The sequence below is a fragment of the Phascolarctos cinereus genome, unplaced genomic scaffold (genome assembly GCF_003287225.1).
Source record: "Phascolarctos cinereus isolate Bilbo 61053 unplaced genomic scaffold, phaCin_HiC Scaffold_4;HRSCAF=312, whole genome shotgun sequence".
Taxonomy (NCBI): domain Eukaryota; kingdom Metazoa; phylum Chordata; class Mammalia; order Diprotodontia; family Phascolarctidae; genus Phascolarctos; species Phascolarctos cinereus.
The window spans coordinates 729,661,847-729,689,545 of NW_027555847.1; the positions used below are offsets into that span (position 1 = coordinate 729,661,847).

General features: G+C 58.7%; 2 protein-coding genes and 2 long non-coding RNA genes across 5 annotated transcripts in view; 2 read left to right on the plus strand and 2 right to left on the minus strand.

The window, feature by feature from the left end:
• The window catches only part of BCR (BCR activator of RhoGEF and GTPase), a 70,374-nt gene extending 68,022 nt beyond the window's left edge, over positions 1 to 2,352 (plus strand). The window contains 3 exon segments of the mRNA XM_020977568.2: positions 745 to 850; positions 1,016 to 1,178; positions 1,444 to 2,352. Of these exon segments, the coding sequence (XP_020833227.1) occupies positions 745 to 850; positions 1,016 to 1,178; positions 1,444 to 1,533 (359 nt within the window). The 3' untranslated portion in view covers positions 1,534 to 2,352.
• Positions 1 to 27,699, minus strand: part of LOC144456632 (uncharacterized) — a 469,008-nt gene that overhangs the window by 85,915 nt on the left and 355,394 nt on the right. The gene's annotated exons all lie outside the window — the stretch shown is intronic.
• LOC110201804 (uncharacterized) lies at positions 7,107 to 8,923 on the minus strand. The gene is made up of 2 exons (XR_002322575.2): positions 7,817 to 8,923; positions 7,107 to 7,498 (listed from the first exon to the last, which is right to left on the minus strand). It is a non-coding gene; the product is annotated as an uncharacterized LOC110201804 (long non-coding RNA).
• SPECC1L (sperm antigen with calponin homology and coiled-coil domains 1 like) overlaps positions 10,878 to 27,699 on the plus strand; it is a 53,696-nt gene continuing 36,874 nt past the window's right edge. Inside the window, exons 1-5 of one of the 2 annotated variants that reach the window (XM_078151868.1) lie at positions 10,961 to 11,050; positions 14,948 to 15,160; positions 17,402 to 17,558; positions 21,684 to 21,831; positions 24,116 to 25,758. In XM_078151868.1, coding sequence (XP_078007994.1) covers positions 17,439 to 17,558; positions 21,684 to 21,831; positions 24,116 to 25,758 — 1,911 coding nt within the window. In that variant the 5' untranslated portion in view covers positions 10,961 to 11,050; positions 14,948 to 15,160; positions 17,402 to 17,438. Of the gene's footprint in view, positions 11,051 to 14,947; positions 15,161 to 17,401; positions 17,559 to 21,683; positions 21,832 to 24,115; positions 25,759 to 27,699 lie in introns of both variants that reach the window. The other variant, XM_020977570.2, reaches the window with a different exon arrangement.

Sequence of the window (27,699 nt, forward strand, 5' to 3'; positions counted from 1 at the left end):
CTCCCTGACCATAGGCCTTCCTGGGTTCTGCCCAGAGACCTCTGTAGCTCCTGGGGCAGTCTGGGCCACACCCAGAGGGCTCTCCTGCCCAGACTGTTTTTCCCTCCTTCTCTTCCCCAGCTGGTGGGGAGCTTCCTACTCAAGCTGGTACATGGAGACTGGCCCTTTAGGGGGGTCCTGGGCCCTTCAGGGGGTCCAGGTCCTTCAGGAGTTCTTGGGCCCTTCAGGGGTTCCTTGGCCCTTTAGGGGTTCCTGGGACCTTCAGGGGTTCCTTGGCCCTTTAGGGGTTCCTGGGCCCTTCAGAGGTTCCTTGGCCCCTCAGGGGGTCCGGGCCCTTGTGGGCTTCGTGGAAGGCTGCCATGAGGCAGGCCAGGCCCTCTTCACTTTCCCAATCCTGCGTCATGCTGGGGGCTCCCCTTGGCTCCTTTTTCCGATCCCTTTCAGAGGATCTGCTGTCCCCCCAGTCCTCCCATGTGGAGTGGTTTGCTGAATACAAGTGAATGATCCTCAGTGGAGTCTTTCTTTTTGGATGTGGCCGCCCCTTCCCTTTCAGCTGTCTAGACATGGGCAGAGGTTGGCCCTCCCCACCGCAGGCTGCCCACGTCTTCAGTCTTCAGTCTTCGTCCCGACCTCGATCAAAGCCTTAAACAGTTAAGACAGGCTGAGGACAGAGCCCTGCGGCAGCCCACTGGAGACCTCTGTCTGAGGCGGCCCTGACTCTTCTCTCTCCGACTCTCTCTGTAGCACTTTCGGACCCCGTGGCCAAAGAGAGCTGCATGTTGAACCTGCTGCTGTCCCTTCCCGAGCCCAGCCTTCTCACCTTTCTCTTCCTTCTGGACCATTTGAAAAGGTACTGGCCGAGGCAGTGGCCTCCCCGTCCAGACTGGAGCCTGGGGTGCCCTTCCCAGGCCCAGCACAGGCACAGCCGGACCTCTGCCTCTTCCTGCCCTTGGCAGAGGCTCTGAGCGGCTGCTCTCCCGGGGCTCTGCCCTCACCTGCCTGCCTGTGCCTCCAGGGTGGCAGAAAAAGAGACAGTCAACAAGATGTCCCTCCACAACCTGGCCACAGTCTTTGGCCCCACCCTGCTGAGGCCTTCGGAGAAGGAAAGCAAGGTCCCCCCGACCCCGAGCCAGCCCATCACCATGGCCGAGAGCTGGTCCCTAGAGGTCATGGCCCAGGTAGGGGGGGTGCCTGCCAGGCGGTGGGGCGGGCACCAGGAGCCCATCCGCCATTCACTGATCTTCCCCGGGTACCAAGCTAGAGAGCAGCCTGGCTGAGCCGAGAGTTTCCATCTCCCCCTGCCTGTCCCGGGGCGCATCTGGGGCCCCTCAGCCTGGGTGCTCTGCTCGCGCCCCTTTGGTTTGTGGCCAGCCTGAAGCTACCCTGCAGACTTGCCTCTTCACCCTCCTCCCTCCTCTCTCCTCCCCACCCCCTCTGCCACAGGTGCAGGTGCTGCTCTATTTTCTGCAGCTGGAGACGCTCCCGGCTCCGGACACCAAGAGACAGAGCATCCTTTTTTCTACTGAAGTCTGACTGCCGGACTCTGTGTAGCAGGAGCCTGGGAGAGTGGGCCAGAGGCCCCAGGGGCCCCGAGCAGAGCAGAGTGAGCCCCTCAGACCCTGGGCCGAAGCTCCGGCCGCCCTCCTCTTATCCCTTGGGAAGGGTTTGAGCGCAGAGTTCAGGGACGACACCGAGGCTCGTCAGGGAGGCAGGAGGAATGGGCGGGGAGCCCTCCACCACTGCGCTGGCCCAGGAGGACTCCTGACCCTGGACCACCCCCCAAACCCTTCACGCGCCTTCCTCTCCTGCCTCCTCTTTGGGCTGTCTGGGACCTGGCGGAGGGCCAGGCGGCCGAGGGTCCCGCCAGCACCCCTCGCTCTTACTGTGGCCCCGTCACGTGCGCATCTCCTGGCCTTCTTTGCCACAACCAGGCTTCTCCTTCCTTAGTCACTGCTGCTAGCACCGCTACCGTGACCAGTGCGCCCGCTTGCTGACTAACTCGTGTTCTCACCCTGTGTCTGAAGAGAGTCCGATACTTGAATCTCCAGTCCAGGGAGGGGGCAGCCTGAAGGCAGCCTCTGGCCTCCCATTCCTTTCTGGGCACTGTGGCTCCTGGCGGCACCCCGCCCTCGCCCGCCCCCACCCACCCTCGCCTCCACCTGGCTCCTGGCGGCAGCCACACCCTCGCCTGCCCTCCACATGTGTGCGGTCCGGGCCTTCATCCTCATTCCCATCTCCTTTGGCGGCTTGTAGAAAGCAGGCAGTGCCCCGCCTGTGCCCATTCCTGCCCTACTTTGTTCTTATTTATATAGGACGTGGAATGTTGACTATTAAACCACAGATTTTATTGTGCATCTGTGCATGACTAGCTCACAGGCGACGTGCCCCCTTATCACTCTGCGCTTCTGCCATCCCAGGGCAGCCCCCGGCTGGGGGACCCTGGAGAAAGGCACCAGTGTGGACCAGGAAGGGCCTCCTTCCCTGAAGAGCCGGCTTTGTAGGGTAGTGAGCTCCCCATCGCCGAGCTCTTCAGGCACCTCCCCATACCCAGAAGTGTGGGGGCACTCGTTGCTCAGATGCGATGACCCCTGAGCTCTCCAGCCAGGAGGGCCTCTGATGTGGGGCAGTCTGGCCTCTCTCGCCAGCGCTGTCAGTTGGCAGGTGGCTGAGGGCTGTGATGGTCATTGTGGTTTCTCTCTGGGTAGCTCCTCTGCTTGGGAGGGAATCCTAGGCCCGCTCCCGTGGGGCAGGGGTGGGCCGACGTGGGGGGCCAGCCCAGAGGGGCACCAGGAGGTAGCCTCCCACCGCAGTGGGGCAGGGTGGTCATGGGCTGCTCTTCTCCAGAGACCTGCCCACTCCCGGGGGGGGGTGGAGCAGGGAGCCATGTGAGGGCCCCAACAGCTTACATGGCTTCTCTGGGGCCAGCCAGCTGGCAAGGGCGTGGAGCAAGAGCTGTTCCTGTTAGGTTCACACTGTCCGCAAGGGTGGTGAGGGAGTAGGTGCCAGTTCGCCCAGTCAATAAACATTTATTAAGCACCCACTGTGTGCCAGGTGATGCCCTCCCCGGACACCGGGGCCGTCCTGCCCCTCCAGCCAGACCACTAGCCCTCCCTTTCCATCTCTTGCTCTTGCTCTGAGAACAGGGAGGAAGCCAAGGCTGCCATTGTCATGGGACGGTGGGCTGTCTTGCCTGGGCTGTCGTGTGACTGCCTGAAGCCCGTTCTTCCTCCCCTATGAGCTCGCTTGCTCATAGAACTTAGAACCCCAGGCAGACAGGAGCTGCGATCCTTGAGTGCCCACCTCCAGAAGTGATGCCCCAGACCTGGGGTTTGGTTTCCAGGGGCTCCTCAAACTGGAGCCCAGGAGCCCCCACTGGTGACCTTCCCTATTACAGTCAGCCAGTAGCCACAGTTATTTAGCTCAAAGCAAAGGCATTTACCGTAAGAAGCACAATGCAGCCTGAACCCTAGCCGCCTCCAGCAGCCCTGAGGTGCACCCTCCCACAAATACACTCCCTGAGGGAAGGCAAGGTAGATGCCCTGCTAGTGAGCTAGGCAGGCGTGGCTCCAGGGCAGTGCAGCCTCTAGCTTCTCCTCAGAGTGGTCCTGTGCTGCTTCTCCGGCTGGCACATAGCATCTCTGCTGGGTGGGGTGGGGTACTCAGGTGTGTTCCACGGGCGTGCTCCTCAGCCTGACCCTCAATGGTCTTCAAGCATTCATGATGTGCAGGTGCTGTGCTAAGCACTCAACGCAAATACAAGGAAAGTGCCAACAGTCCCTGCCTACAGAGATCTTCCATTCCCACGGGGGGGGGGGCGATCACACATGCCAGGAAGCTGCCGAGGGGGAGGGGAGGCTAGGATAGGGCCAAGTACCCGGGGGCTGGTGAAGGCTGTCCAGTGTATAGTCTGGAGAGGACTGAGACCCGGCTGGCCCCAGTGCCCTCCAATCAGAGGGGAAGGCTGAACGGGCAGGGCGCTTCCGACAGGTGACTGGCCAGAAGACCTGGCTCTCTTTTCTGCTGCCAGGGCTCGTGGTCTGTGACACTGCTTCTGCCCACTCCCTGCAGGGGGGGAGCTCCTCCTGGGAGGGCAGGTCTGATGCAGAATGCCCTGGCTTGGGGCAGGGTGGGGGCAGGGGCAAAGGAGAAAGATCCCTGCCCTGCCACTGCCCCTGGGCAGAAGTGGGGGAGGCACACCCCACAAAGCCTTGAACGTCCCGCGACTGTACTCGTGTGGCCGGCCAGCAGGAGGGGCCAAGGACTCCTTCCATCAACAAAGCTGGGGGGAGATGGGGAGACAGAGCCCCCATTCACCAGTCAAACATCGTGTGTATGTGTGTGCATTGACTCACACCCCTAAAACTAGAGCTCGGGGCCCCCACTAGTGAGTTCGTCTTTAACAGGCAATGAACACAATTAGCTGAAGGCTGGCAATGACCAAGGCAGCCTGATCCAGACAGACAGACAGACAGATGGACAGACGGACAGACACACAAAACGGGAGACAGACACAGAGGGAGGGCGGGCGTGTGCTCCGAGCCCCCAGCCAGAGACAGCCCTCTGGCAAACACTCCTCTCCAGAGGCCCTCCCTTCAGGCCCTCTCCTAAATGGGTTCCCAATCCCACACATCCAGACCCCCCCATGCCTCTGAGTCACATGGCTCATTGCGACCGTGGGCTTAAGAGCTGAAGCCAACACTTGAAACAAAGATGAAGGACTGAAGAAACGGCCTTCTTGAGCCCAGAGGGAAAGGCTGCGGGCCTCCGTGGAAGTCTAGTCCCTGCCTTGGGGCTGGGTGCAGGAGGGTCCATAGCCCCTCCGCAGGCAGCAGACCACCAGGGCACGGCCAAGCCTCTTCCCCAGCGCCTGGCCAGGCTCAGCCATGCTCTTTCCAGTCCTGGCCCCTGACGACCTCAGTCACCGACCCAGCGGTGACCTTCACCTGCTGCCCAGAGACTCTTCAGCTTGGGGAGGAACGGTCTCCCCAAAGACTCGGGTTTGCAGAAACAGAGGCCTCCTGGCCGAGGGAGCTTCCTGCTCCTCTCAGGGGCCTTGACCAAATGTCCCAGGAGTCTTCTCCAGGCCCCTTGCTAGGCTGCCCCAAGGACAGATCTGGAGACCGAGGGCGTTGGTGTCTTCTGCATGCGTCAGGTGGGCAACAAGCATTTATGAAGTGTCTACCATGTGCCAAGCAGCATGCTAAGTGCCGGGGTCCCTGGCCTTGGGGAGATCCGAGGCAAGTGGAAGCAGCAGCTCCCACACAAGGGGCTAGAAACAGGCCAAGGGTCAATGGAGATGGTCAGAGGAAGGGAGGGGCGAAGGGGGTCAGGAGAGGCCTCCTGGGGAGAAGGCGGGAGCCCGGGGGGAGGAGAGGCCGCCGGGAAGGGCTCTGAAGGCCCCGAAGAGCTGTCTGTATTGTTCCTGCAGGCCAGAGAGAGCCACTGCGGGGTTACTGAGTAGAGTGTGGTATGGTCAGGCCTGAGCTCTGGGGAGATCCTTTTAGGGTATGAATGGAGGATGGAGCAGAGTAGGGAGAGACTGAGGCAGGCAGGACCCCCCTCCCAGTGACAACGGCAGTAATCGAGGCATAAAGTGATGAGGGGCCTGCACTGGGGTGGGGGCTGTGTCAGGGAAGAGGAGGGGGAGGATTTGAGGACTGGGCACCACACTGGGTCTAGGGAGTGAGAGGGAGTGAGGAGTCTGGGATGACCCCGAGGCTGGGGGCCCAAGGGCCTGGCAGGGCACTCACAGGGAAGGCTGAGGGGGGAGGGTTTGGAGGGAAAGGTCATGAGCTCTGTTTGGACCCACTGAGTGTGGCACCCACTGGATGTCCAGTTGGAGACGTCTGAGGCAGCTGGAGATGTGAGAAGGTTGGGGCAGGACAGGGAGATCTAAGAATCATCAGCATAGATGGTCATTCAATCCATGGGAGCCGATGAGATGACCCAGATGGAGAAGGGCAGAGGGCCCAGGACAGAGCCCTGGGGGACGCCCATGGTGAGAGGGCCTGGTCTGGAGGAGGGGCCAGAGGAGGAGACAGAGAAGGAGTAACATCAGGTCCGAGCTGGAAGGAGGGCCGGAACCAATCATGGGCACCCCACAGTTGGCCCCTGTCATCACATAATGGCCTGCTGGTAGGAACTTTCAGGAAGCCTCAGCTCCAGCCCTTTTCCCCATTTCTGAGGTAACTGGCCCAGAGGGGAAAGTGATTGGTCCAGCCTCACACAGCATCCAGTCCAAGGCTACCACGTTTCTCTTGGAGTTGGGCAGATTTCCCTTGGAGGCCTTGATTCACCCCGGGTACCCGTCCTGAGGCCAGAAAAGGCCTCCTGAGCACTGGGTGAAGTGGGGGGGGCTTTTCACCCCTTTTCTGGGGTTAGCCAGGAATTCTTCAGGAAGGATACATATCAGGCACATGAGGAGAGGAGGGTAAGGGAGTGGGGGTGATGGGGAGAGGGCCTTTGGCTGCCTCATTCCAGGGCCCAGTAGCTTTTCTAGGCCACTTCCAATGGCAGTCAGCAGACATTCAAAGGGCACAAAAGCCAGAGGCCACAGGAACCCCACCCCCCCGGGATTGGCAAAGCCCTGTCAGCATCCCTCGGTGTCCATTCCCACTGGATGAATGAAGAATGGATGGCAGCAGAGTGCTTTGGGGCTGGCCAGTGGGTGGGAATGCGTCCCCAGTGTTGAACTGTGGAGGGAGGGCCCTGGCCAGGGAACAGGGAGGTGACAGTCAAGTCTGGGTCCTCTGCCCCATCCAGATCCCCCCGGGATGTCTGAGTTGACTGTAATTCAGGAAGGACTGGAGAAGATGGGGAGTGGCCACAGGAAGGCGACGAGGACACTTTGGAGGGGACAGGGGTCTGGAAGCAATGACAGAGGCGTGGAATGGCTTGGCTTCTCTGGGCCTCATGACTGCCTGCACTTCATGGCCACCTCCCTCCCACACCCCAGAGAGGAAAAGTCCAGAACTGAGGAATGCAGATGGGCTTTGGTGAAGGGCAGTTTTTGCATCAGTCAATCATTTAACAAGTGATTATGAAGCACCAAAGACACGTCAAGCCCTGGACCAGACTCTGGGGAGGGAAAGACAAAAGAATCCTGGTTCTTGGTGTGGGAGAAATGTCTCATATGGAACATTGCTGCTGGCCAATAACCCTACCACAATGCAGAGGTTAACATTAACAGAAAACAGACCATGGTTAGCCAAAGTGTTCCAGGAGGAATGGCATAATAAAAATTAATAAAAGGAAAGTTTCCTTACACACTCAAGGACTTGCAATTTCTACCCTGGCATGGTCTCTAGTGTCCAAAGGCTGGGCATGACACTGGGGACACTCACTCCTCAGGTCTCTGTCAGAGAGGCTGGGGGTCCCGGATCAGCCAGTGGAGGAAGGTGGGTAGCTGGGAAAAGGCAGCGCCAAAGAGGGTTCACTGGGTTTTCCTTTTTGTACAGAAAAGGTTCCATCTCTGACAGTCCAGTTTTATGGTTCCTGCCTGGATAGTACGGCAGAGGAAGGATGGGCATCAGTCAGTCAGTAAAGAAGCACTGAGCACTTACTGTCCCTTCTCCAGCAGATCACTCTCTCTGTCACCCTCTCCCCCCATTCATCTTCAATCTCTCCCTCTCTACTGGCTCCTTCCCTCTTACTTCCAGACATGCTCATGTCCCTTCTATCCTGAAAACAGGCTCATTTGATTCTTTGCAGTCAAACTCCTTGAAAAGGCCACCTACAATCGGTGCCTCTGCTCTACTCTTTCTCTCTCCCTGCCCCTCTCACTTTCTTCTTAACCCTTTACAGTCCAACTTCTGACCTCCTCCTTCCACTGTCTTCAAAGTAACCGATGGTCTTTCAGTGGCCAAACCCAATGGCCTCTTCTCAGTCCTCATTCTCCCTGACCTCTGTAGCTTCTGACACTGTCTGTGGTAATAATAATAATAATAAACAACAATAACCATAATGATAATAGCTGGGACATTTATGTAATACCTACCATATGTCAGGCACTGTGTTAAGTGCTTTACACATATTATCTCATTTGATTCTCACAGTTCTGGGAGGGTGGTGCTATTATTATTCCCATTTTACACTTGGACTTTCAGACATGTTCAACAGACATCATGAATTCAATGTTTCCAAAACAGAATTCATTATCTTTTTCACTAAACCCTCCCCAACTCTTACCTTCCTTATTACTGTAGAGGGCACCCCCATCCTCCTAGTCCCCCAGGCTCACGCCTTTGGAAATCTTCCTGGGCTCCTCACTCTCTCACCCCCCAGATCCAATATGGTGCCAAGGCCTGTTGATTTCACCTCTGCTGCACCTCCGGTCCGTTCCACCTCTGTAGCACTTCCGGTCCGTTCCACCTCTACAGCATCTCTAGAAAAGCCCCCTCTTCTTCTCTGACATTGCCACCCTCCTGAGGTAGACCCTCCCACACCTGGACAACGGCAATAGCTGCTGAGGGCAGTGGGGTCAGCCTGCCTCCAGTCTCTCCCCATTCTAATTCATCCTTCATTCAGTGACCAAAGTGATTTCCCCCACTCATGAAGCTCCAGTGGCTCCCTATGGCCTCCTGGAGCAAACACAAAAGGCTCTGTCATTCAAAGCCCTTCATAACCTGCCCCCTCCCACCTTCCCAGTCTTTTTCCACCCTGACTCCCCACCACATTTTCTTCCATCCAGAGACCCTGGCCTGGCTGTTTCATCAAGAAGCTCCTCCATCTCTCTGCTCCAGGGCATTCTCTCTGGCTGTTTCCCTGCCTGGAATGTTCTTTCCTTCACTCCAACTACTGACCTCCCAGGCTTCCTTTAGGTCCCAGGTAAAATCTCACTTTCTCCCCAACCTCTCCTAATTCCAGGCCCTTCCCTTTATTGTATAACATTTGAAAATTAAGGTAAACTGACAGTTCCCCTTAATTTTCCCTTTCCCTCCCCTGCTTTTCCCTTTTCCCCCCTCTCCCCCTACCCTCCTCTCCCTACTCTTCCCTACCCCTCCTCTTCCTTTCCTTCCTCCCTTCTCCCTTTCACTTCTTCTCCCCCTTCCTCTCTCCCTTTCCCTCCCCTCCCCCCTTCTCCTCTCTGTTCTTTTTGGGGAGCCCCTATGACTGTGGTAGCCTTAGACTTCCCATGTGGCACTTAGCCAGGCCTCCCTGGAGCCCATGTGTCCCTGAAGCAGGACCTACATGCCTTTCCCTTGTGGAGACCCAGTCTCTTCTCCTATACATCTTCCTCAGGGTTAACCACAGGCAGCCAGAGGGGTGCTCCCTGCCAGCAGCCCCAGCCCTAAGGACCTTCGTTTGCCTTTGGAAGAGCCCTAGCAATAGTGTAAGAGGAAACAGACCAGGCCATGCTGTGAGGCCTGCTACTGGGGCTGTCCTGCCATGCCTAGGCCTCAGACCAGTGTCCCCAGCCTAGGGCCATAAGGAGCTTGGGGGCTGGGGGCAGCCAGCAGATGTTAAATCTCCTATTGCACAGCCCTTGGTTGCTGGGAGGCAGCTGGGAGCATGTCAACTTGTCTTGTCCTCCAGTGAAACTGGGGCTCTTTCCCTTTTTCTAAATCCCCTGGCTGTCCCAGGATGGCAAGCAGCTGGGACAGGGACTGGGAGACAGATGCATTTAATGCTGGTGGCGTGGCCCAGAGGGCCGGAGGGTGGCCGCTGGGAGGAAGAAGAGGAGGCGATGGGAGAGCCAGCTCCGCCTGGTGGCCTTGGCCCGGCTCATCGGTCCTGACCCTTCATTGTGCACCCTCATGCCTGCTCCAGGGGCTCTGCCTGGAGATCAGATGTGGACTCCAGTGCCAGATTCCCGCAGCCAGGAAGGGCCCAGGGTCTCTCTGGTCAGTCAGTCACTAAACGTGTGTGTGCTCAGCTCCCCTTCTGGGGGACTCACTTCCAGAAATCCAGGGACCCGTATAAGACACCAGCTTCTCCTCCCTGGCTCTAGACGTCCATGCCCACTACATTCCTGGGTCAGTTTTCTTTAGAAAGGGGTGAAGCATGAGTCTCTGCAGTCCCTAGGAAGGTATTGGTACAGTCAGTCTTTGAAGTCCTGGGCTTGATAGCAGAAGGTCCACGAAGGGAAGTCTGAGGCCTTTGGCAGTGCACAGGCCAAGCCCCTTTTGTCAACGTCCTGCCTTATGGGGGCTGGAAGGGCAGACAAGTGAGGATGGGGCTGCCTGGATGGAAGAGGAGCCTGGGGCCATGGAGACCCACCGCAGGGTGAGGAGGGTGAGGGGCTAACAACAGGATTATTATGAGGGGTGGGGGTCAGGGGATCTTAATAACACTGCTAATTATGGTGGGAGGGGCGGGGGAGGAGGAGATGAGGGTGGGGCTGATGAGAAGGGGGTAGGGAGGAGAGAGTTGGTGGGAAAAGGCTCTGGATGAGGAGCTGGGAGGTGGACGGAGAGGAGGCACAGCTGGGGGCTCATGATTGCGGTAGAGATCAGGGATAGGGGTGTGGGGAGAGGGAACGAGGACGTGAATAATAGGGGGAAGATCAGACTAGGGATAAGGGAAGAAGGGGTCTGGGGGCGGGGTCATCCCACCCAACGACCTCTGTGGCAACCATTCCAAAAACTAGTCAGCCCCTAGCCTGCCTCCCAGGGCCAGCCCAAAGCGAAGCGCATGCGCACCAACAGGTTCCTCCCTCGATGTGGGGCAGGGAGGCGAGGCGCATGCGTATCAGAGCGGCTCCGTCGCGAAGGCCCTGAGGCGCATGCGTGCCCACTAGGCCCACTACGGCAGGCCGGAGGCTGGGGGGGGGCAGTACGCAGCTGCGCGACGGTGGCAGTCCTGGCGCGTCACCTCGCGCATGCGCGCCTCCTCTGTCGGCTGAGGCGCGTCCCCGCGGGCCCCCGCGCCTGCGCCCTGGCGTCCTCGCGGGCCCGGCGCGCGCCCCTCGCCTCGCCCCCTCGTTCGCCCGCCGCGCCGCGGGGTCCGGTCCCGGTCCGGGTCCGAGGGGAGGCCGCCCGCGCTGCGCCCCGACACCGCGCCCTTGGCGGCGGCGGCCTAGAGGAGAAGGAGGAGGAGGCGGAGGCCTGAGGTGAGAGGGGGTCTGGGATGGCAATCATAGGGGGGAGGGGAGGAGAGGAAGGGGAGGGGGAGGAGAAGGGAGGGGAGGGGGTCCTCTCCGGCCGCGCGCCTTTGCCCGCTCCGCCCCGCGCCCTCCTCGCCAGGCCCTCTGGCCCTGCTGGGTCTGCTGGTCTTGGTGTTCAGTGCTCCCAGCCTCCCCTTCCCCGCCCAGAGGTGTGGCCGCCCCCGGCTCTCTGGGCCCTCAGTTTCTCCATCTGTAGGGTGGGGAGATTGCTCCCTGGGGGAGAGCCAGGGGTGGGTCCCATTTTGGGGTCAGCTAAGGACCCCCCACCCCCAGGAGTCTGCGCCTTTGGGGACCCTGAGGACGGAGGGACATGAGGATGATCATTGAGGACAGACAGTGAGGAAGGAGAGTGAGGAGGGATAGTGAGGACAAACCCTGAGGACTGATGGACGGTGAGGACAGATCCTGAGGATGGATGGACAGTGAGGACAGGCGGACAGTGAGGAAGGAGAGTGAGGACGGACAGTGAGGACGGACCCTGAGGATGGATGGACAGTGAGGACAGATGGACAGTGAGGACAGACGGACAGTGAGGACAGATGGACAGCGAGGAAGGACCCTGAGGATGGACGGACAGTGAGGATGGAGGACAGTGAGGACAGATGGACAGCGAGGAAGGACCCTGAGGATGGACGGACAGTGAGGATGGAGGACAGTGAGGACGGATCCTGAGGATGGATGGAGAGTGTGGATGGATAGTGAGGACAGACGGACAATGAAGATGGAGCCTGAGGATGGATGGACAGTAAGGACAGACGGACAGTGAGGACAGACGGACAGTGAGAACAGACGGGCAGTGAGGACAGACAGCAAGGAAGGACCCTGAGGATGTACCCTGAGGACTAACGGACAGTGAGGATGGATAGTGAGGACAAACCCTGAAGACTGATGGACAGTGAGGTTGCTCAGTGAGGACGGCCCAGGAAGCCCTAAAGGGAGAATGGTCACTCAGAAACAGTCACTGTGCCCTGAGGACGGCCGCTGAGCATGGTCATTGAGCACAGGTGGTGGCCTTGGGGATGTCCGGGAGGACAGTTCTGGCGGCCACTGTGGCGTGGGCAGGTGGTGTCCACCTCGGCGTGGGCAGGTGGCGTCCACCTCGGACCCAGTTTGGGATGAGCACCTTTTTCCTGCATAGAGTATCTGCTATTGATTGGGTGTGACATGGCGTTGCCTGATCAATGCCAAGGCGCGCCCTCCCTGGAGGGCGGGGGTCATGGGCGGCCCACACTAGGCCCACTCAGGAGGCTCTGGGCTTGGGCTTCTTGGCCTCGGGGTGACCTTCCCCCCAGACCTGGGCCCTCGTCTGAACTTTTTGGTTTGTGCTGGGCCCCCCACATCCCCAAGGGCCTGTGGTTTCTGCCTCCTAGCCCTTCCCTTCCTGTGGCTCTGACTCCAGTCTGGGGGTCGTCACCTCCCCCTGGTGGGGGGCTCTCCCCTCTGGCTCCTTCCTCTGGTTGTGCCCCTCGTCCCACCACTCTCGTGATTGGTCAGGGTTGGGTCCTTCCATGTGCAGTGGCCTGGTACAGTGGGTCAGCAGAGGGCCCATGGCCATTCACTGGCATTCTGGACAGACAGACAGAGGCATGGAGCAGGGCTTGCAGGAGAGAGTCCTCACCTGCCTTCTCTCCTCTTCTGCCCAGTGGATGGGGGCTCTGCGGCATCCCTCTTTTTGGGTGGGCCAGAAGGGTGTGGGGGAGGGGCCTGTGTCCAGACGGAGGCATGAGGAAGAGCCTGAGGTCCAGCTGGGGTGCTGGGCAGGGCTGCTGCCCCAGTGGGCACCTTACTCCTCCCTCCTTCATGGCTTGTGGTGTCGGGGTGTAGAGGATTGTGGAGGAGCCCATGAAGCATGTCCTGCATGCTTGTTCTGCCATACATTGAGGACGGCTTGTTACATGCATGGGTGTGTTTTTGTATGTGTGTGTGTGTGTGTGTGTGTGTGTGTGTGTGTGTGTGTGTGTGTGTGTGTGAGAGAAAGAGAGAGAGAGAGAGAGAGAGAGAGAGAGAGAGAGAGAGAGAGAGAGAGATCCGGGGTGCACTCGTGTGCATGTGTGGCCATGTGCAAGTGTGTGTGTATGATCCGTGTGTATACGAGTGATCCCTTTGTGTCTGCGTGTGTGAGTGATCTATGTGTGTTTGTGCATGTGTGGCCTGTGCTTGGCGGGCAGTGGGCTCCCCTGCCCAGGGACCCAGAGCATGGGAACGTTCCCCCAAGTCCCTCCATCCCTTCTGTGGTGTCTGCCGTCCTGAGGAGGAGCAGGAGAAGGCGGCTGACTGGGGAGGGCTCTGCTTCTTGTGACCGACCTCTCTGTCTGTCTGAAAGGCACTGCCAGGATTCCCTGTTTGCAGTTTCCCAGTCAGTCTTGCCTGCATTGGGTGTGTTATGCAAAACCTTTTGACTTAGACTTTTCCCTCTGAGGTCTCCCTGTCCATGGATGGGGCAGGCCATTTTATCCTTGACCTTTGATATTGAGGTCCAGTGTCCCTTTGGATGTCCTTGTGGGAGGTCCTTGCCTCATTTTGTCCAACCTACTGTTTGGTGTTCCCAACAATTTTTGTCAGACACCGAAGCCTTTGCCCCACGCCTGGCATCTTGAGGTCTCTCAAACTCTGGGCTTTTGTGAGCGTACGTCATGTGGCTAATGGGCCCCTGCCTGGCTGGCCCTGGGTTTTCTAGGCCAGATTTCAGTGAGCCTATCCTGCACAGCTCCATTTCAGTAGAATGGGTTTCTTTTATGTGTTCTGAGCCTCCGGCCTCATGCTTGGGGCCGTGTCTGAGATCTGAGATCGGCCCTACTAGCTTCTTCCCCTCCCTCTTTTGGTCAGCATTTCCCTCGTGATTCTTGACCTTTTGTTCTTAGAGAGGAGTTTCCTGGTTCTGAAAAAATAAGGAAGAGACCAACGAAGCAGAAAGCGAAAAACCTATTGAGTAAAAGGAGGAGATGCTTTTGGGGGAAAAAATAGACAAGCCATTCGCTCATTTGGCCAAAAAAAAAAAAAGACAGACAGTGACGACTTTCACAAAAGGAGCAGGAGAATTTGCCACAAAGGACCACAGAAATGAGGAGGTTCCCCTGGGGCAGAAGGGGCTGGGGAGGACCAGTTCAGGGAGGGGCAGAGGCTGTCCTCCAGGGATGGGGCACACTTAGGTTTATGGCACCTGCTTTGAGTCTGCTCAGCATGTGTTAGCAAGAAAGAGTCCACTGTGTATACAGGAAGGTGTTTCTGTGTAGACCATCTGCAGTCAGTCAGCTGGGTAGCAAGCATTGATGAAGCAAGTGCTCCCAGTGTGCCCAGGCACTGTGCTGACCCTTGTCAGCTCTGGTCAGCCCTGGTCAGTTGGCCCTGACTGGCCCCCATCAGCCCCGGTCAGTCAGCCCTGACTGGCCTCTGTCAACTCTGGTCAGCCCCGGTCGCCTCTGCTTAGCTCTGGTCAGCCATTGCCAGAAGGTGAAGGATTTTTTTTTTCCTCTTCAGTTTATTGTCTGTATTTTGGTTGAGAAAGCAGATCCTCCCCAGCCTGCTGCACGTTGCCTTGCCTGTGTCTTTGATTGGCCACAGGAGGCCGTGGTTCGTGGCCACAGGAGGCCGTGATTCGTGGCCGCTGAACGGGCAGCACTGATGGGGCCTTTCAGCCTGTTTATAGCTCCCAAGCTCATCTGGTTCAATTGCAGGGAAAAAACAACCGACTTGCGAAATGGCCGTTAGCAAACCTTGGCAAGGGTCCCTGCATTTTTGGACCGTATTTGAAATCCGGTCAGGGGCTTGTGAGCGTTTTGGAGACTGATTTTTTTGGCAGCCCGGGGCCTGTCCTCTGATCTGGTGCTTTTGGTTGGTCCCTAGAGCAGAGAGTGGGGAGGGAGTCCTGCTCATCAGCCTGCAGGGAAGCAGAGCCGAGGGGAAGGCGACTCGACCTGAGGGCTCGGTGGGCTTCGTGATCCAGGGGAGATTGGGAAGCTGGGCCACCAGACGAGTGGAGCGCCTGACAGAAGTGGTGCCCGGGACCCCACCGCGTGGACCCTGGGGTTTGCACCAGTGACAACTGAGAGGCCCCAGGTGAGGAAACCAAAGGTCCCACAGGGTGCTCTGGGGAGGTGTCCAGCGGGTGTCAGGTTGTGTGTGGTTCATCCTTCGTTTTGGAAGAAGACCATGACATCAGGGAAATGATGACATGATGTACAAGTGAATTGGATTTAAGTGAGGGAGGGCTGTGCAAAGTCACCAGCCTCACTTTCTCCTCCGGAGCCATCTGGGTCCAGTGGTCAGGTATAGATCAGGACGCCTGGAGATGGCCCAGGATGCAGCTGGGGACCTTGGCCCTTTTAAGCTAAGGTCTTTTCAAGTTCTCACTTTGACTGAGGCAACACCCATTCAGTGGACAGGCCTTTTTAAGAAGCGAGTCAAGGGATGGCCCCTTTAATTTAAAAAAAAAATCACGCTAGGAGTTACTGTTTACATTCACTCTGAGCCAGGAGGGTCCCAAAAGTAACCATTGAGGGGTGCTTGGGCAGGGACCTATTGTTGTCCAATCAGTGAGATCCCGAGTGAACTGGGTTTAAGGCTTGGTCTTTGAGAAGGAATTCTAGCCAGTAAACCTAAGTTCATTGGGTAGGTTTCAGCCATGACAATTCTCTTCCTTTGGGCAGAACGCCCTCAGGTAAGGGTTGCCACCTCAGGAGAGGGGAGAGGTGCCGTGGGAAGGGCTGGCTCAGAGGCAGCCTCTGGCCTGTGCTGGCGGGGTGCCTGGGGCCAAGGTGGGGAACTATTTGGGTGGCCATGCCAGGCACAAGGAAGGAGCAGAGCCCATGGGCCCATCAGGAAAACCTGAGGACAGTGTCCAGGGCTGGGCTGCATCGAATCCATCCGTCTTCCTCTGGGTGTTTAGTGGCTCTTGGACGCCACAGGCCTTCCCCCTCAGTCAGTAAGCATTTGTGGAGCACCAACTGTGTGCCAGGCACTGGGGGTACAGAGAAAGAGAAGAGACAGGCCCTGCCCTCGAGGAACTCCCAGTCTAATGGAGGAGACAGCAAGTGGGCAGACAAGCTGTGGGCAGGCTAGCCTGAGATGCTGCCTGGAGGGCCAGCAGCAGCATTAAGGGTGCTGTGGGCCCCAGCTGGGGGTCACTGACCTCGTAGGACTGGTAGTGTGGCCTGTTGGGGTCCAGCGAGAGCCTCTGCTAGAAATCAGGGTGTCTCTCCTGGCTGACCCTTCAGGGCTTCTTCTCTCCAACACTCAGACAGGCCCACGTTGGGGGTTCGAATCGGCACTCGTGGGTTAGCACCGTTGGAGGAGAGCACGCCAAGCCTATGCTTTTCTGCCTGCAGGGAGGGCAGCTTTTGCCCCCTGGCATCAGAACCTGCCTGACCCGAGCAGGGCGCAGGCTGAGTGAGCTGCCTTGGGCTGGAGGACCTCCTGAGGTCCTTGGGGGCACCAGCGGGGGCAGGTGTATTCTCTGAGCGTCCTTCCACGGTGAGATTGGCACCATCTTGGCTCTTCTGCCTTTGGCCTGCCCGTGGTCTCCAGAGCCGTTCCTCCCAGGCTGTTGGGGACAGAAATACATTTGGATCTGTGCTGGGCAGACTGCATAAGGTAACCCTTAGAACACATTCCTTCAGATGTGAAACGTCTTGGACGTGCTGCTGCAGACGTGCGAAGAGGCCTCAGTGATGCCCTCACTGGGATAGACCTTAAGGGAGAGCAGGATGGTGGCTGTGTCCCTGCCCCCAACTGCCTGGCCACATGCAGCGGGGCCCGGCCTCTGCCACGCCCAGCCGTAAGAGTCCAGCTGGCTGGCGGTGCCCAGGCCACCAGATAACTAGGGACCGTTTGGGTTTCCTTGGCTGGCTTACTCTTTCTCATCATCAGTTGGTGAGTCAGACGCTTGTACCAAGTGCCTCTGCTGACAGTGAAGCCCTTAGCTATGTGCCGAGCTCTGTGCTAGGGGTGGGAAGGCCTCCCTGGGAATACCCTGGAGAGAAGAGAAGGGTTTGCTGCACTTGGCGGGTGTCAGGTGGGCCGCGGTAAAGAGACTCGTGCCAGAGGGTTCGTTGGGGTCATCCTTGGGGGGCAGATCTGGTGTGTATTGGGCTGGAGTGTGGGTCAAGCCCACATTTCTAGTTAGTGATGCCCAGAGAGGAATAGCTGGACATGGGTTTCTCATTGGAAACATTCCTCCGTGTTTTCTGGCTTTCCCGAGATCACAAGAAGCACCCAGTGGGGCCGTCCCCTGGCCCGTGTGTCCAGGACTCGCCTCAGCCCCTCATCTGCTGCCATGTGACCCCCTGCTTCTTCCCTCAGATTTGTCCGTCAATGCATCACCCCCAGGCAGCCCAGAATGAAGAAAGCTAGCAGGACGACCGTGTCAGCACCCAGACCGGCGGGGACAGCTAAGAGCAAGCCAGACGGCCTGACAGGAGGCAAGCTTTCCAAGCCCAGCACAGCCTCGTTGACCAAGGTAGTGGGGGTGTCCGAGGGAGGGGGAGACACAGCTGAGGGGCCAGAGGGCCCTGCCCTGTGATCCGGCCTCAGACACTCACCCGCTGTGTGTGTCACTGCGCAAATCACTTTACTGCTGCTGCCTGCCTCACTGTCCAAATGAGGTCCTATTCACAAAGTGCCTTACACACTTTAAACTGCTGTAGAAGCACTAGCTATTATTACTGGTATCTGTGTGTCTCTGGGCCTGTTCCCTCATCTGTAAAGTGGGTACCCTGTGTGCCAGGCCAGGTGCTGGGCTCCGTGGTAGGGATGTTTTGGTGAGAGGCTCATGGCTTGGGAGAGGGGGCCGAGGGCCTGGGAGGAGCTCTCCGATGTCCAGCCTGGGCCAGGGGGGACAGAGGGGTTGGGGGATGGCAGCCCATGGGTGCAAAGGGCAGCCAGGAGGCGCTGCATCCCCGAGGGGCTGAAGAGAGGGCTCTGTGAGCTTTTCAGGCCCTGTCCTCAGCATCACCGCATTGCCTACGTCTCTGCGGGGCTTCCTGGACCCTCAGTTCAGGGGCCAAGCCATTGGGCGTTGGTGGCCTTGTTTCTTTGAAAAGATTACATCAAAACAGCCCCTGGAGCCAACACTGAGTCCTGCAAATCCCCTCACCTCCAACCTGGCCCAGAAAGGGCTGTCTCCCTCTGCCCTGTCCCCAAAGCCTGGTGTCCCAAGGCTAGTCCTCAGTGGGCTTCTGGTGTAGATGCCTCTGGCTCCCTCTGCTCCCCTGCCTGGGGTCATCTGGGACTGTGCAGGCCTCTCTGAGCCCCTCTCCTGCATTCCTACTGCACGCCACACCACCACCAGGCTCACAGGCAGCCTCCCCTAGGGCTCCCCAGAATCAGCCGCTGGAGACTCCTCCCTGGGACTCCCTTCCCCCACATTTCCCTCTTCGGTGGAAGGTATTTGTATGTGCATGTTCCCTTTCTTCCTCTCCAGTCTCCACCCCCTCCCCTCCCCCCTCCCCTCACCTCCCCTTCCCTCCTCTCCCCTCCCCCCTCTCTCCTCCCCCTCTCCCTCTTCTCCCCTCCCCCCTCACCTCCTCTCTCCTCCCCAAAGTCCCCCTCCTCTCTCTCCCCTCTCCCTCTTCTCCCCTCCCCCCTCACCTCCTCTCTCCTCCCCAAAGTCCCCCTCCTCTCTCCCCCTCTCCCTCTTCTCCCTCCCTCCTCTCTCCTCTCTCTCCCCTCCCTCTCTCCTCTCTCCTCCCTCCCCTCCTCTTCCCCCTCTCCCCTCCTCAGTCCCATTCCAAGGCCACCTCTGTCTAATGGGGTGTTGGGGATCACTTCTCTGGCCTTCTCTTTGCTTTGGACACCTTGTGGCTGGTTCTCTTCCAGTGTCTGCACGCGTGCCCTTCGTGAACATGTGGAGGGAGCATTAATTCTGGCTGCCATGGACGAGGAGTTCCTCTGGGTGGCAGCCCTTCCGGGCCCCCTCTTGACTTTGTAGGGTGCTGGCTGCAGCTGCTGTTTTGTTGGGTGCTGGGGCTGGTGTGGTCCAGAGTCTCAGGGAGAGCCCCACTAGAGCGGTCTGAGCTCTGCTCTGGCCTTGGGTCTGAGCAGTGGGCCTGCGGGCCGGCTGCCCTGTCCTCGGGCCCTTTTGGAGTTAGATGACCTTGCTCAACGTCCATCCAAGCACAGGCCCCTCCTCGGGACTTCCTGGCTAGGAGGTGGGGGGCCCAGTTCTTGCGGCCTGCCCACATCTGGGGCCTCTCTGGCCCCTAGCTCCTCAAACCTCTGTGTTGCTGGCTGTGCCTGGCTGGGCAGGAGGACTCTCAGGTGTGTCTTATGGGTCAGCGTGGAGGAGCTGGGGGCTGCCTCGCTGCTCTTCCCTTGACGCCCCCCTCATCCTCTTGGCCCTGTGCGCTTTGTTTCCAGTTCTTTTCTTCTACCAAGAGTGATGTGTACCTGTGTGGAGGGGGCTTGTCTTCCCAAGCCACCTCCAGTGTTGATGGTTTTTGCTGACTCAGTGGGTGTGGTAAGAAGCCTCTGGGGTGGCCATGACCTAGCCTTTGGGGACCTGCTGTGGTCTGGCCCAGCACTGCCATAGCCATGTGAGCGCCTTGGTTCTCCACAGGGTTAGGGGCGGGCCTGGTGCCTGAGCTCCTTTCAGGGCACCCTTGAGCCATTAAGAAGCCCCTCTTAGTGGGGAAGCCTTCAGAAGGAAGACTGACTTGGCCCTGAGGAGCCAAAGACGCCTTCCTCCGGCTGCAGGCCTGGGGAGCCAGCTGCATCATTGTTAAGTGGCTGGAGTGGGACGTGGGCTGGGTGGCCGGGGCCTTTGGGCTGTGAAGGGGCATCCCTGACAGGGATGGGGGGATGGGCTGCTGGGCTGGGGTGGGCCCAGTAATTCACCTTCCTCTTGTAAAGCATCTGGGCCTCTGGTTCAGAGAATCCTCTTCTGGCCAGGCTGGGGGCCAGTCCATCAGCCTGTCAGTCAGCATTTCTCTTTCTCCAGGGTGATTGGGAGTGGGGTGGAGGGAGCATGTCCATTTCTCATTCATGTTTCTGGAGAAATCTAGATGCCACGCGGCCTAGTGTGAGGTGGGTCCCCACAGGCCAGGGTCCCTGGGCCCAAGGAGGAGGGCTCCCAAGCCCGCATGTTGCGTTGGAAAATAAGAGCAGTCATCATAATTGCTAAGCTATCTGTAGCGTTTACTATGTGCCAGGCATTTCTAGGTTGGGAGCTTGAGGACCTGGGGGGAGTGTTGCCCTCGACAGTCATAGGAATGGGAGGAAAGGGCAGGGTTTGGGGGGAAAGGTCATGGATTCTGGGTTTTTTTGTTGTTGGTGTTGGTTTTTTTGGCAATTGGGGTTAAGTGACTTGCCCAGGGTCACACAGCTAGTAAGTGTCAAGTGTGGTCTGAGGCTGGATTTGAACTCAGGTCCTCCTGACTTCAGGGCTGATGCTCTATCCACCGTGCCATCTAGCTGCCCCACGGATTCTGTTTTAGACATGTTGTGTTTAAGCTGTTGACTGGACGTCCAGTTTGAGATGTCAGGTGTAGATGTGAGATTGGAGATTAGCAGAGAGGCAGGAGAGGTAGATTGTAGTCACCAGCACAGAGATGATCATTCAGTCCATGGGGACTGATGAGATCACCCAGAGGGCCCAGGACAGAGCCCTGGGGGACGAAGAGGGCCTGGTCTGAAGGAGGATTCAGCAGAGGAGCCCGAGAAGGCTCAGATGGTCAGAGGGGGAGGTGTCCCAAAAACTGAGAGGGAAGAGAGTGTCCAGGAGGGCGCCCAAGGCTGCAGAGAGGTGAAGGAGCCGGGCCCATTAGCTAAGAGATCACTGGGGACTTGGGTCAGAGGCCGGACTGTAAGGGATTAAGAAGAGAGGGGGAGAAGGAAGTGGAGGCACCAGTGTAGACGCCTTTTGGAGGAGTTTAACCACAGTTCAGGGCACAAGAGAGAGGACAATGCGGGTGAGGGGGAGGCAGGGCCAGGTGAGGTGTCTTCAGGGTGGGGGAGCCCTGGGCATGTCTACAGGCTGTGGGAAGTGGTCCAGTGGACAGGGAGAGACTGAAGAGGAGGGAGAGACAAGGGCAGCCTCGCTGCTTCGAGGAGATGGGATGGAATGGGCCCCCTGAGGTCAGGACGAAGGTGGGGGGGTGGAGGAGCAGGAGGAGGAGAGAGGGGCACTGACCTGCGCTGGGGGCCTTTGGAACTCCCCAAGATTGGAGGAGGAGGCAGCCCCTGCAGTGACCAGGCCTGCTGGTCTGCCTGCCCAGCCTCCCTTCTCTAGGCCTTTCCCAGGCTTGGCCCCCGGCCCAAATTCTGCCCCTCTCCCTGCTGCCCTGCGCAGTTCTCCTAGGCTTCCTTCTCTGGCTTGGTGCACCGAGCCTGGTCCTGCGTGCTCCATGATGCACGCCCTCACTTGTGTGCTGGGGATGTATTTTCTGGATATCCCCGTGGATGGGACTTTTTCTTGTTGGGGCTGTTGCTCCGTGGGCACCGGGCAGGGGTGGGTTATGGGGCATTAGGGCTGCTTCCCAGATGTGGACACAGAGTGCTGAGCGGCCGCAGGACTTGCCCCCGAGCCCGCACCAGGGGGCGTCTCTGTGCCCATACGCCACTGTTGTGTGTTTGCTCTCTCTCACAGGCCAAAAGCAATGATGACCTCTTGGCCGGCATGGCTGGAGCGCCAGGGACAAGCAGCATGAAAGGGAAGAAGACATGCCCGGCGGTGGCCTCGGCCTCCAGCGTCCTCGCCGCGAGCGCTGTGGAGAACAAGGCCAAGCCCAGCACAGGTCCTGAGCGTATTGGCTCCTTCCTGCCCTCTGTGGCCCCAGGGCCAGCGGGCTTCTCTTTGTCCACAGCCTGGGCTTGGGGGGTGGAGAGGCAGGTCCCCCCCCAGAGCTTGGGCCCCCAGCCCTCCCATCTTCCCTAAGTCCAGCTGGCCACTTTGGCCCGCCCAGCCTGCCTGGTCTCCCCGTTCAGGCCCTTCGCCACACTGATGTTCCCGTGGTTTTCACTGCCCGTCTGGTGCCCACCCTCCTGCCTCGCATTGTAGCCCACAGCTGGTTCCCTCTCCTGCCTCTGGGTACTTGCCTAGGCTGTACTATCCTCTGACCCCTGAGTGCCTTTGGGCAAGCTCCTGCCCCAAGCACTGGGCTCTCCTGGCTTTTTTGTCTTTGTCTCCTGACTCCTGGGCACTGAGTAGCTGCTTAGTGAGTGCTGGCTGGAGCCCGCCCAGTTTCTGCTGTAGTTGTTTTTGTTTTTGTTTTTGTTTGGGCTAGGCAATGGGGTTAAGTGACTTGCCCAGGGTCACACAGCTAGTAAGTGTTATGTGGCTGAGGCTGGATTTGAACTCAGGTCTTCCTGAATCCAGGGCCGGTGCTCTATCCACTGTGCCACCTAGCTGCCCCCCCAGTTTCTGCTCTAGAAAGTTCTAGAGTCCTGGATGTCTGGGTCAGTCTCAGGGGCTTGCTGCAGCCCAGCACTCTCTCGGTCTTGCCATACTACCCTGGCTCCCTGGCCACTCCTGCTCTTCCTCTCAGACGGGGTGAGGACCCCAGGAGGAGTTTGGCCCTGGCCCCTGCCTGGGTCTCCACACTTCTTCTCCCCCGCCTCCATCCTGGCACGCCAAGACCTTGTCTCATGTTCCCTCCTGTCTGCTTTGTGCTCCCTTCCTCATCCCTGGGGATTCATCCTCCTTGGCCAGTTCTGCCCTTTCTCCTTCCACGAAGGTCCCTCTGCGGGTGAATGACGGGGCTGTCCATCAAGGGGAGCGGGCAGGCGCCTCGTCTCTCCTTGTCCCCTTCCCCTTGTCCGTCGGGTGCCAAGTCGTCCCCGGAGGATTCCTTTCTTGGGCTTCTTTCCCTCGGCCCTAGCCCAAGCTTGGTCCCTGGGACCCTCCGTTGCCCCTCCTGGCTTCCTCACTGCTCTTCACCTCACTTCCCTCTGTCCAGTTGACCTGTGGTTACCAGATGGGCTCCCCAAAAGAGCGTATCCTTTATCATTCCCTTGTTCATGAAGATGCGCTGGCTCCCTCTGGCTTGGGGGCCTGCCAGGAGGCACTCCCAGAAATCTGGGGTCCTATTCCAGACTGTGTGAGGCCTTTCCCCGGGAAAGGCAAGCCCTTGAGGCAGGGCGCACCTGTCCCTCTGTCCTTGCTGTCCTGAGGGCGGCCGGATGAGTTCCTGTCCTCACTCTGCCCTACGGCCCTGGGCACTGGCAGGTGCTGGCTGGCCTTCTGAGCTTCCTTGGGAGCTTGGCTGGACTTGTTGGGTCTTGGGCCTGCAGCATAGCTTGGCCCCCCAGCCTCAGCAGCATTCTTGTGTCGAGTGGGAAGGGGCAGGAGGCTCCCTACCTTTCCAGGCAGCTGCTTCCATTTTTGAATGTCTCCGATTAGGGAATTCACTCTTCTGTCCAGCTCAGCCTCCTTTGGCCTCGGTTCTCCTCTGTGAAGTCAGTGAGAACAAGGCCACATCAAGGCCCGTTGACAGCCCTTGGCAGGACAGAAGGCAACGTGCCCTCTCCCCGCCTGAGCCTCATGAGTGGCCTTGAGCTCTGTTGATGCGATTTTGAGTCTCCTCTTGGAGGTTGTCCGTGGAGCCCAGAACTCCTCCCCCTGCTCCAGGAGGGCTTGGGGTCTGGCTTCTTTCAAGGACCCTCGGTTTAGACTGGGTGGGGAGCTCAGAGCTCATCCTGCCCGGTACCTGACCTGAATTTACCAGAGGAGAAAACTGAAGAAGCCGAGCAGTGTCTGTCCAGTCTGGCCTCTGTGAGCCCCCTGCCCTGCCCTGCCCATTCCTGGCTCTTAACCAGGTGTGCTGACTGCTGAGGCTCTGCTCCCTGCGGGGAGGGCTACGGGCCTTGCCCGTGACTGACCCTGGTGCCTGAAATGCCCTCCAGGGCAAGGCTGTGCTGGCTCCTCAGAGCCCAGCTTTGGAAGCTGAATCCTTTCACCCTTCAGGGCTTCCTTGGTTTCCCCCATTGTCCTGTAGGGGAGGGAGTCACATCACTTCTCTGAGTCAGGGGTCGTGTGGGCCACGACATGGGGTGAAGGCTTGTTTTCTCTGTATCTCACAGGCACGAGCTCCAAAAGAAACACGTCTGCCGGGAGCAAAGAGCCCAGCTCCGCTCGTGAACGGCTGCGGGAGCGGCCTCGTCTGAGCCTGAGCAAGAGGGTGCCCGCCGCAGGCCAGGGCCCTGGCGATCCTGCACTGGCACTGACCAAGCGCTCCCGGAGCCGCGGGAGTGCCGAGACGGACGTGCGCATGAGCAAGTCCAAGTCAGACAACCAGATCAGTGACAAGGCGGCCCTGGAGGCCAAGGTGCAGGACCTGCTGGGGCTGGCCAAAGCCAAGGATGTGGAGATCCTCCGCCTGCAGAACGAGCTGCGGGACATGCGGGGGCAGCTGGGGCTGTGCGAGGAGCCCCCAGAGGGCGCGGCCCATGTGGAGGCCACCTTGCTGCAGCTCCAGGACCATAACACCACCGTCCACCAGAAACTCAGCCGGCTGAAGAACGAAAACAGGATGCTCAAGGACCGCTTGAATGCCCTGGGCTTCTCACTGGAGCAGGGGCTCGACCAGCCCGAGAAGCTGTTTGCCTGCCAGTCCTTGAGCCCTGACATGACGGCGCCGGTGGCATTGGTGAGCGGCAGCCCCGGCGACGGAGGTGGGGGCGCGCTGGCCTCGTCGGCTGAGGGCTCAGCCCAGGGCTCCCTGGAGGACCTGCTGAGCCCGGATGAGCCGGCGCCCATGGGCCGCCCGCAGAGCGCGTCCCTGGACAACCTGGACAGCGAGTGCAGCGAGGTGTACCAGCCGCTGACGTCGAGCGATGACGCCTTGGACGCGCAGGGCTCCTCGCGCTCCCCGTCGGCCTCGTCCTCAGGCTCGGAGGCCGAGGGTCCACGGGGCCGGGGGCGGCAGCGGCGGGGGACACGGGAGCAGGGTGAGGCGGCCTCGGTGGCATGCCTGACGGAGCGTCTGCAGCAGATGGAGGAGAACCAGCACAGCACATCTGAGGAGCTGCAGGCCACACTGCAGGAGCTGGCCGACCTGCAGCAGATCTCACAGGAGCTGGGTGGCGAGAACGAGCGTCTGGGCGAGGAGCGGCTGCTGCTGCTGCAGTCTCTGTGCCAGCAGAGCGAGCGCCTCGAGCTCCTGGGCCGCCAGCTTGAGTACCTGCGCTCGCTGCTTGACGAGCACCACGTCGCCTACGTGCTCGACGAGGATGTCAAGAGCGGCCGCTACCTGGAGCTGGAGCAGCGCTTCCTGGAGCTGGCGGAGAGTGCACGCTTTGAGCGCGAGCAGCTGCTGGGTGTGCAGCAGCACCTCAGCGCCGCCCTGCAGATGGCCGAGCAGGACAACAAGGACGCGCAGGAGCTCGTCGGCGCCCTCAAGGAGCGCAACTTGCACATGGAGCGTGCCCTGGAGGCCGAGCAGAAGAACAGTGCCTCCCTGGCTGCTGCCCTTGAGCAGCACCAGGCCACCATGGCTGGAGACCAGCTGGAGCTGGGCCGCCTGCGTGCCCAGCTTGAGAGCGAGAAGCAGCGCGTGGCTGAGCTCTATTCCCTCCACAGTGCAGGGGACAAGTCGGACATCCAGGACCTCTTGGATGGCGTGCGCCTGGAAAAGGACAAGGCCGAAGCCCTAGCTAGCGGCCTGCAGGAGGACCTGAACCACGCCCGGGCCGACGTTGCCCGTCTGCAGGACGCCATCGCCAAGGTAGGTGGCAGCCCGAGGTGGGAGGGGAGGCAGGCTTGGGAGCTGACCCATGAGGTGTCTAAAGGAAGAGATAGCCGTGGTGGCAGAAGGGATTGAGCACCTACGGTATACCAGGCCCTGTGCTGGGTACTGGGAATACCAAAAGAGGCAAAAAGACAGAGAAGCTCACTGTCTGATGGGAGAAACAATGTGTAGACAGATAGATATGAAACAAGCTTTATACAGGATAAATAAAAAATAATTAGTGGAAGGAAGGCCCTAGCATTAAGAAGAATCAGGGAAAGCTTCCTGTAGAAGGTGGCATTTTAGTTAAACTGAGACTTAAAGGAGGCCATGGTGGTCAGTCAGTAGTCAGAGCTGAGAAGGGAGGGTGTTTCAGGTGAGGGGACAGCCAGAGAGAATGCCTGAAACTGAGAGATGGACGCAGCCAGGAGACTGGTGTCACTGTGAGGAAGAGAGTGTTTGTGGTGGGGAAGAGAATGAGGCGTCATAAGACTGAAAAGGTAGGAGGGGGCAGGCTTTAAATGTCAAACAGCATTTTGTATTTGGTGCTGGAGTTTATTGACTGAAGTGGTCAGACCTGTGCTTCAAGGTGATCACTTTTGGAGGCTGAATGAAGGGTGGAGTGGAGAGGGGGAGAGAGTTGAGGCAGACAGACACCCTCCTCCCGCCAGCAGATTTTACAGTAGAACAGGTATGAGGCAATGAGAGTCTGTACCAAGGTGGGGGCAGTATCAGAGAAGAGAAAGGGGCATATTGAAGAGATGCTGCAGAGGTAGAGGTGAAATGGACCAAATACATTGCAGAGGTGAAATGGACCAGGGGTGTGGCAGAGGTGAAATGGACCAGATCAAATGTCTAGTGGACACACCTTGGCAGCTTATTGGCTTTAGGGAGGGTGAGAGAGTGAGGAGACCAGAATGACTTCTATGTTGAAGCCTGAGGGACTGGGGTAGGGGAGGGTATTGCGCTCAACAGCAATAGAGAAGGTGGAGCAGGGAGAGTTTAGGGGGAAAGATAATGAGTTCTGTCTTGGACATGGTATGTTTTAGATGTCTACAGGACATCCAATTTGGGTTGTCTGAAAGGTAGTTGGAGCTGTGAAAATGAAGAGCATCAGCAGAGAGATTGGACCAGGCTGGGGAGATTTGAGAATCAGCATAAAGATGATAATTGAATCCAAGAGAAGTGATGAGATCCGCAAGTGAAGTAGTATAGAGGGAGAAGAGAGGAAGGCCTAGGATAGAACTGTGGGTCGCGACGTCTGTGGTCAGAGGGCATGCTCTGGGGTCTGGAGCCAGCAGGCTATTGGCGGTCTTCTCCTCATTTCACCAGTGGTCTGACAATCACACTGAGCTGATGATCACTCCGCCCTGCTCACCCTGGGTCTCAGGCTGACTGTTCAGCTCCCACTTGGGCTTGGCAGTGCTCCCCGGGTGGGTCTGTGGGGGTGGGGATGCTCTGCCCTTGATTTTTCTGTCACCCTCACTTCCCAGTAATCAGCCCCCTGGCCCCTCAGAACTCTGTGTGCACAGTGGTTGGGTCTAGAATAACCTGCTGGTGCAGGCCCTTGCCAGGGTATGCTGAGGCATTGCTTGGTTGCGCCAGCCAGGCAGGGTGCCAGGGCCTCTCCTCTGTGAGAGAGTGGGGCTGGAGGGGTGGGGCCTGGTGCTCATCCCCACCTAATGGCCTCTTCAGATCTCGTAGTGGAGTAATAGCAGAAATGGCCTGGGTCGGTTTTAGACCTCCTTTGGCAGGTGTGTCTCTCTCCTTGAAGAGCCTTCTCTCAGGCCCAATGAACAGATCCCTGGTTCCCGACTTTCTTCACTTTTCTACTCCTCTAGGTGCCTGCTCACTCCTGTCAGACTGCAACCTTGGGCCCTCATCGGCCTTTAGCCAGCGGTCCTCTGGTCCTCAGGGTGGGGACATCAGAAAGGAATC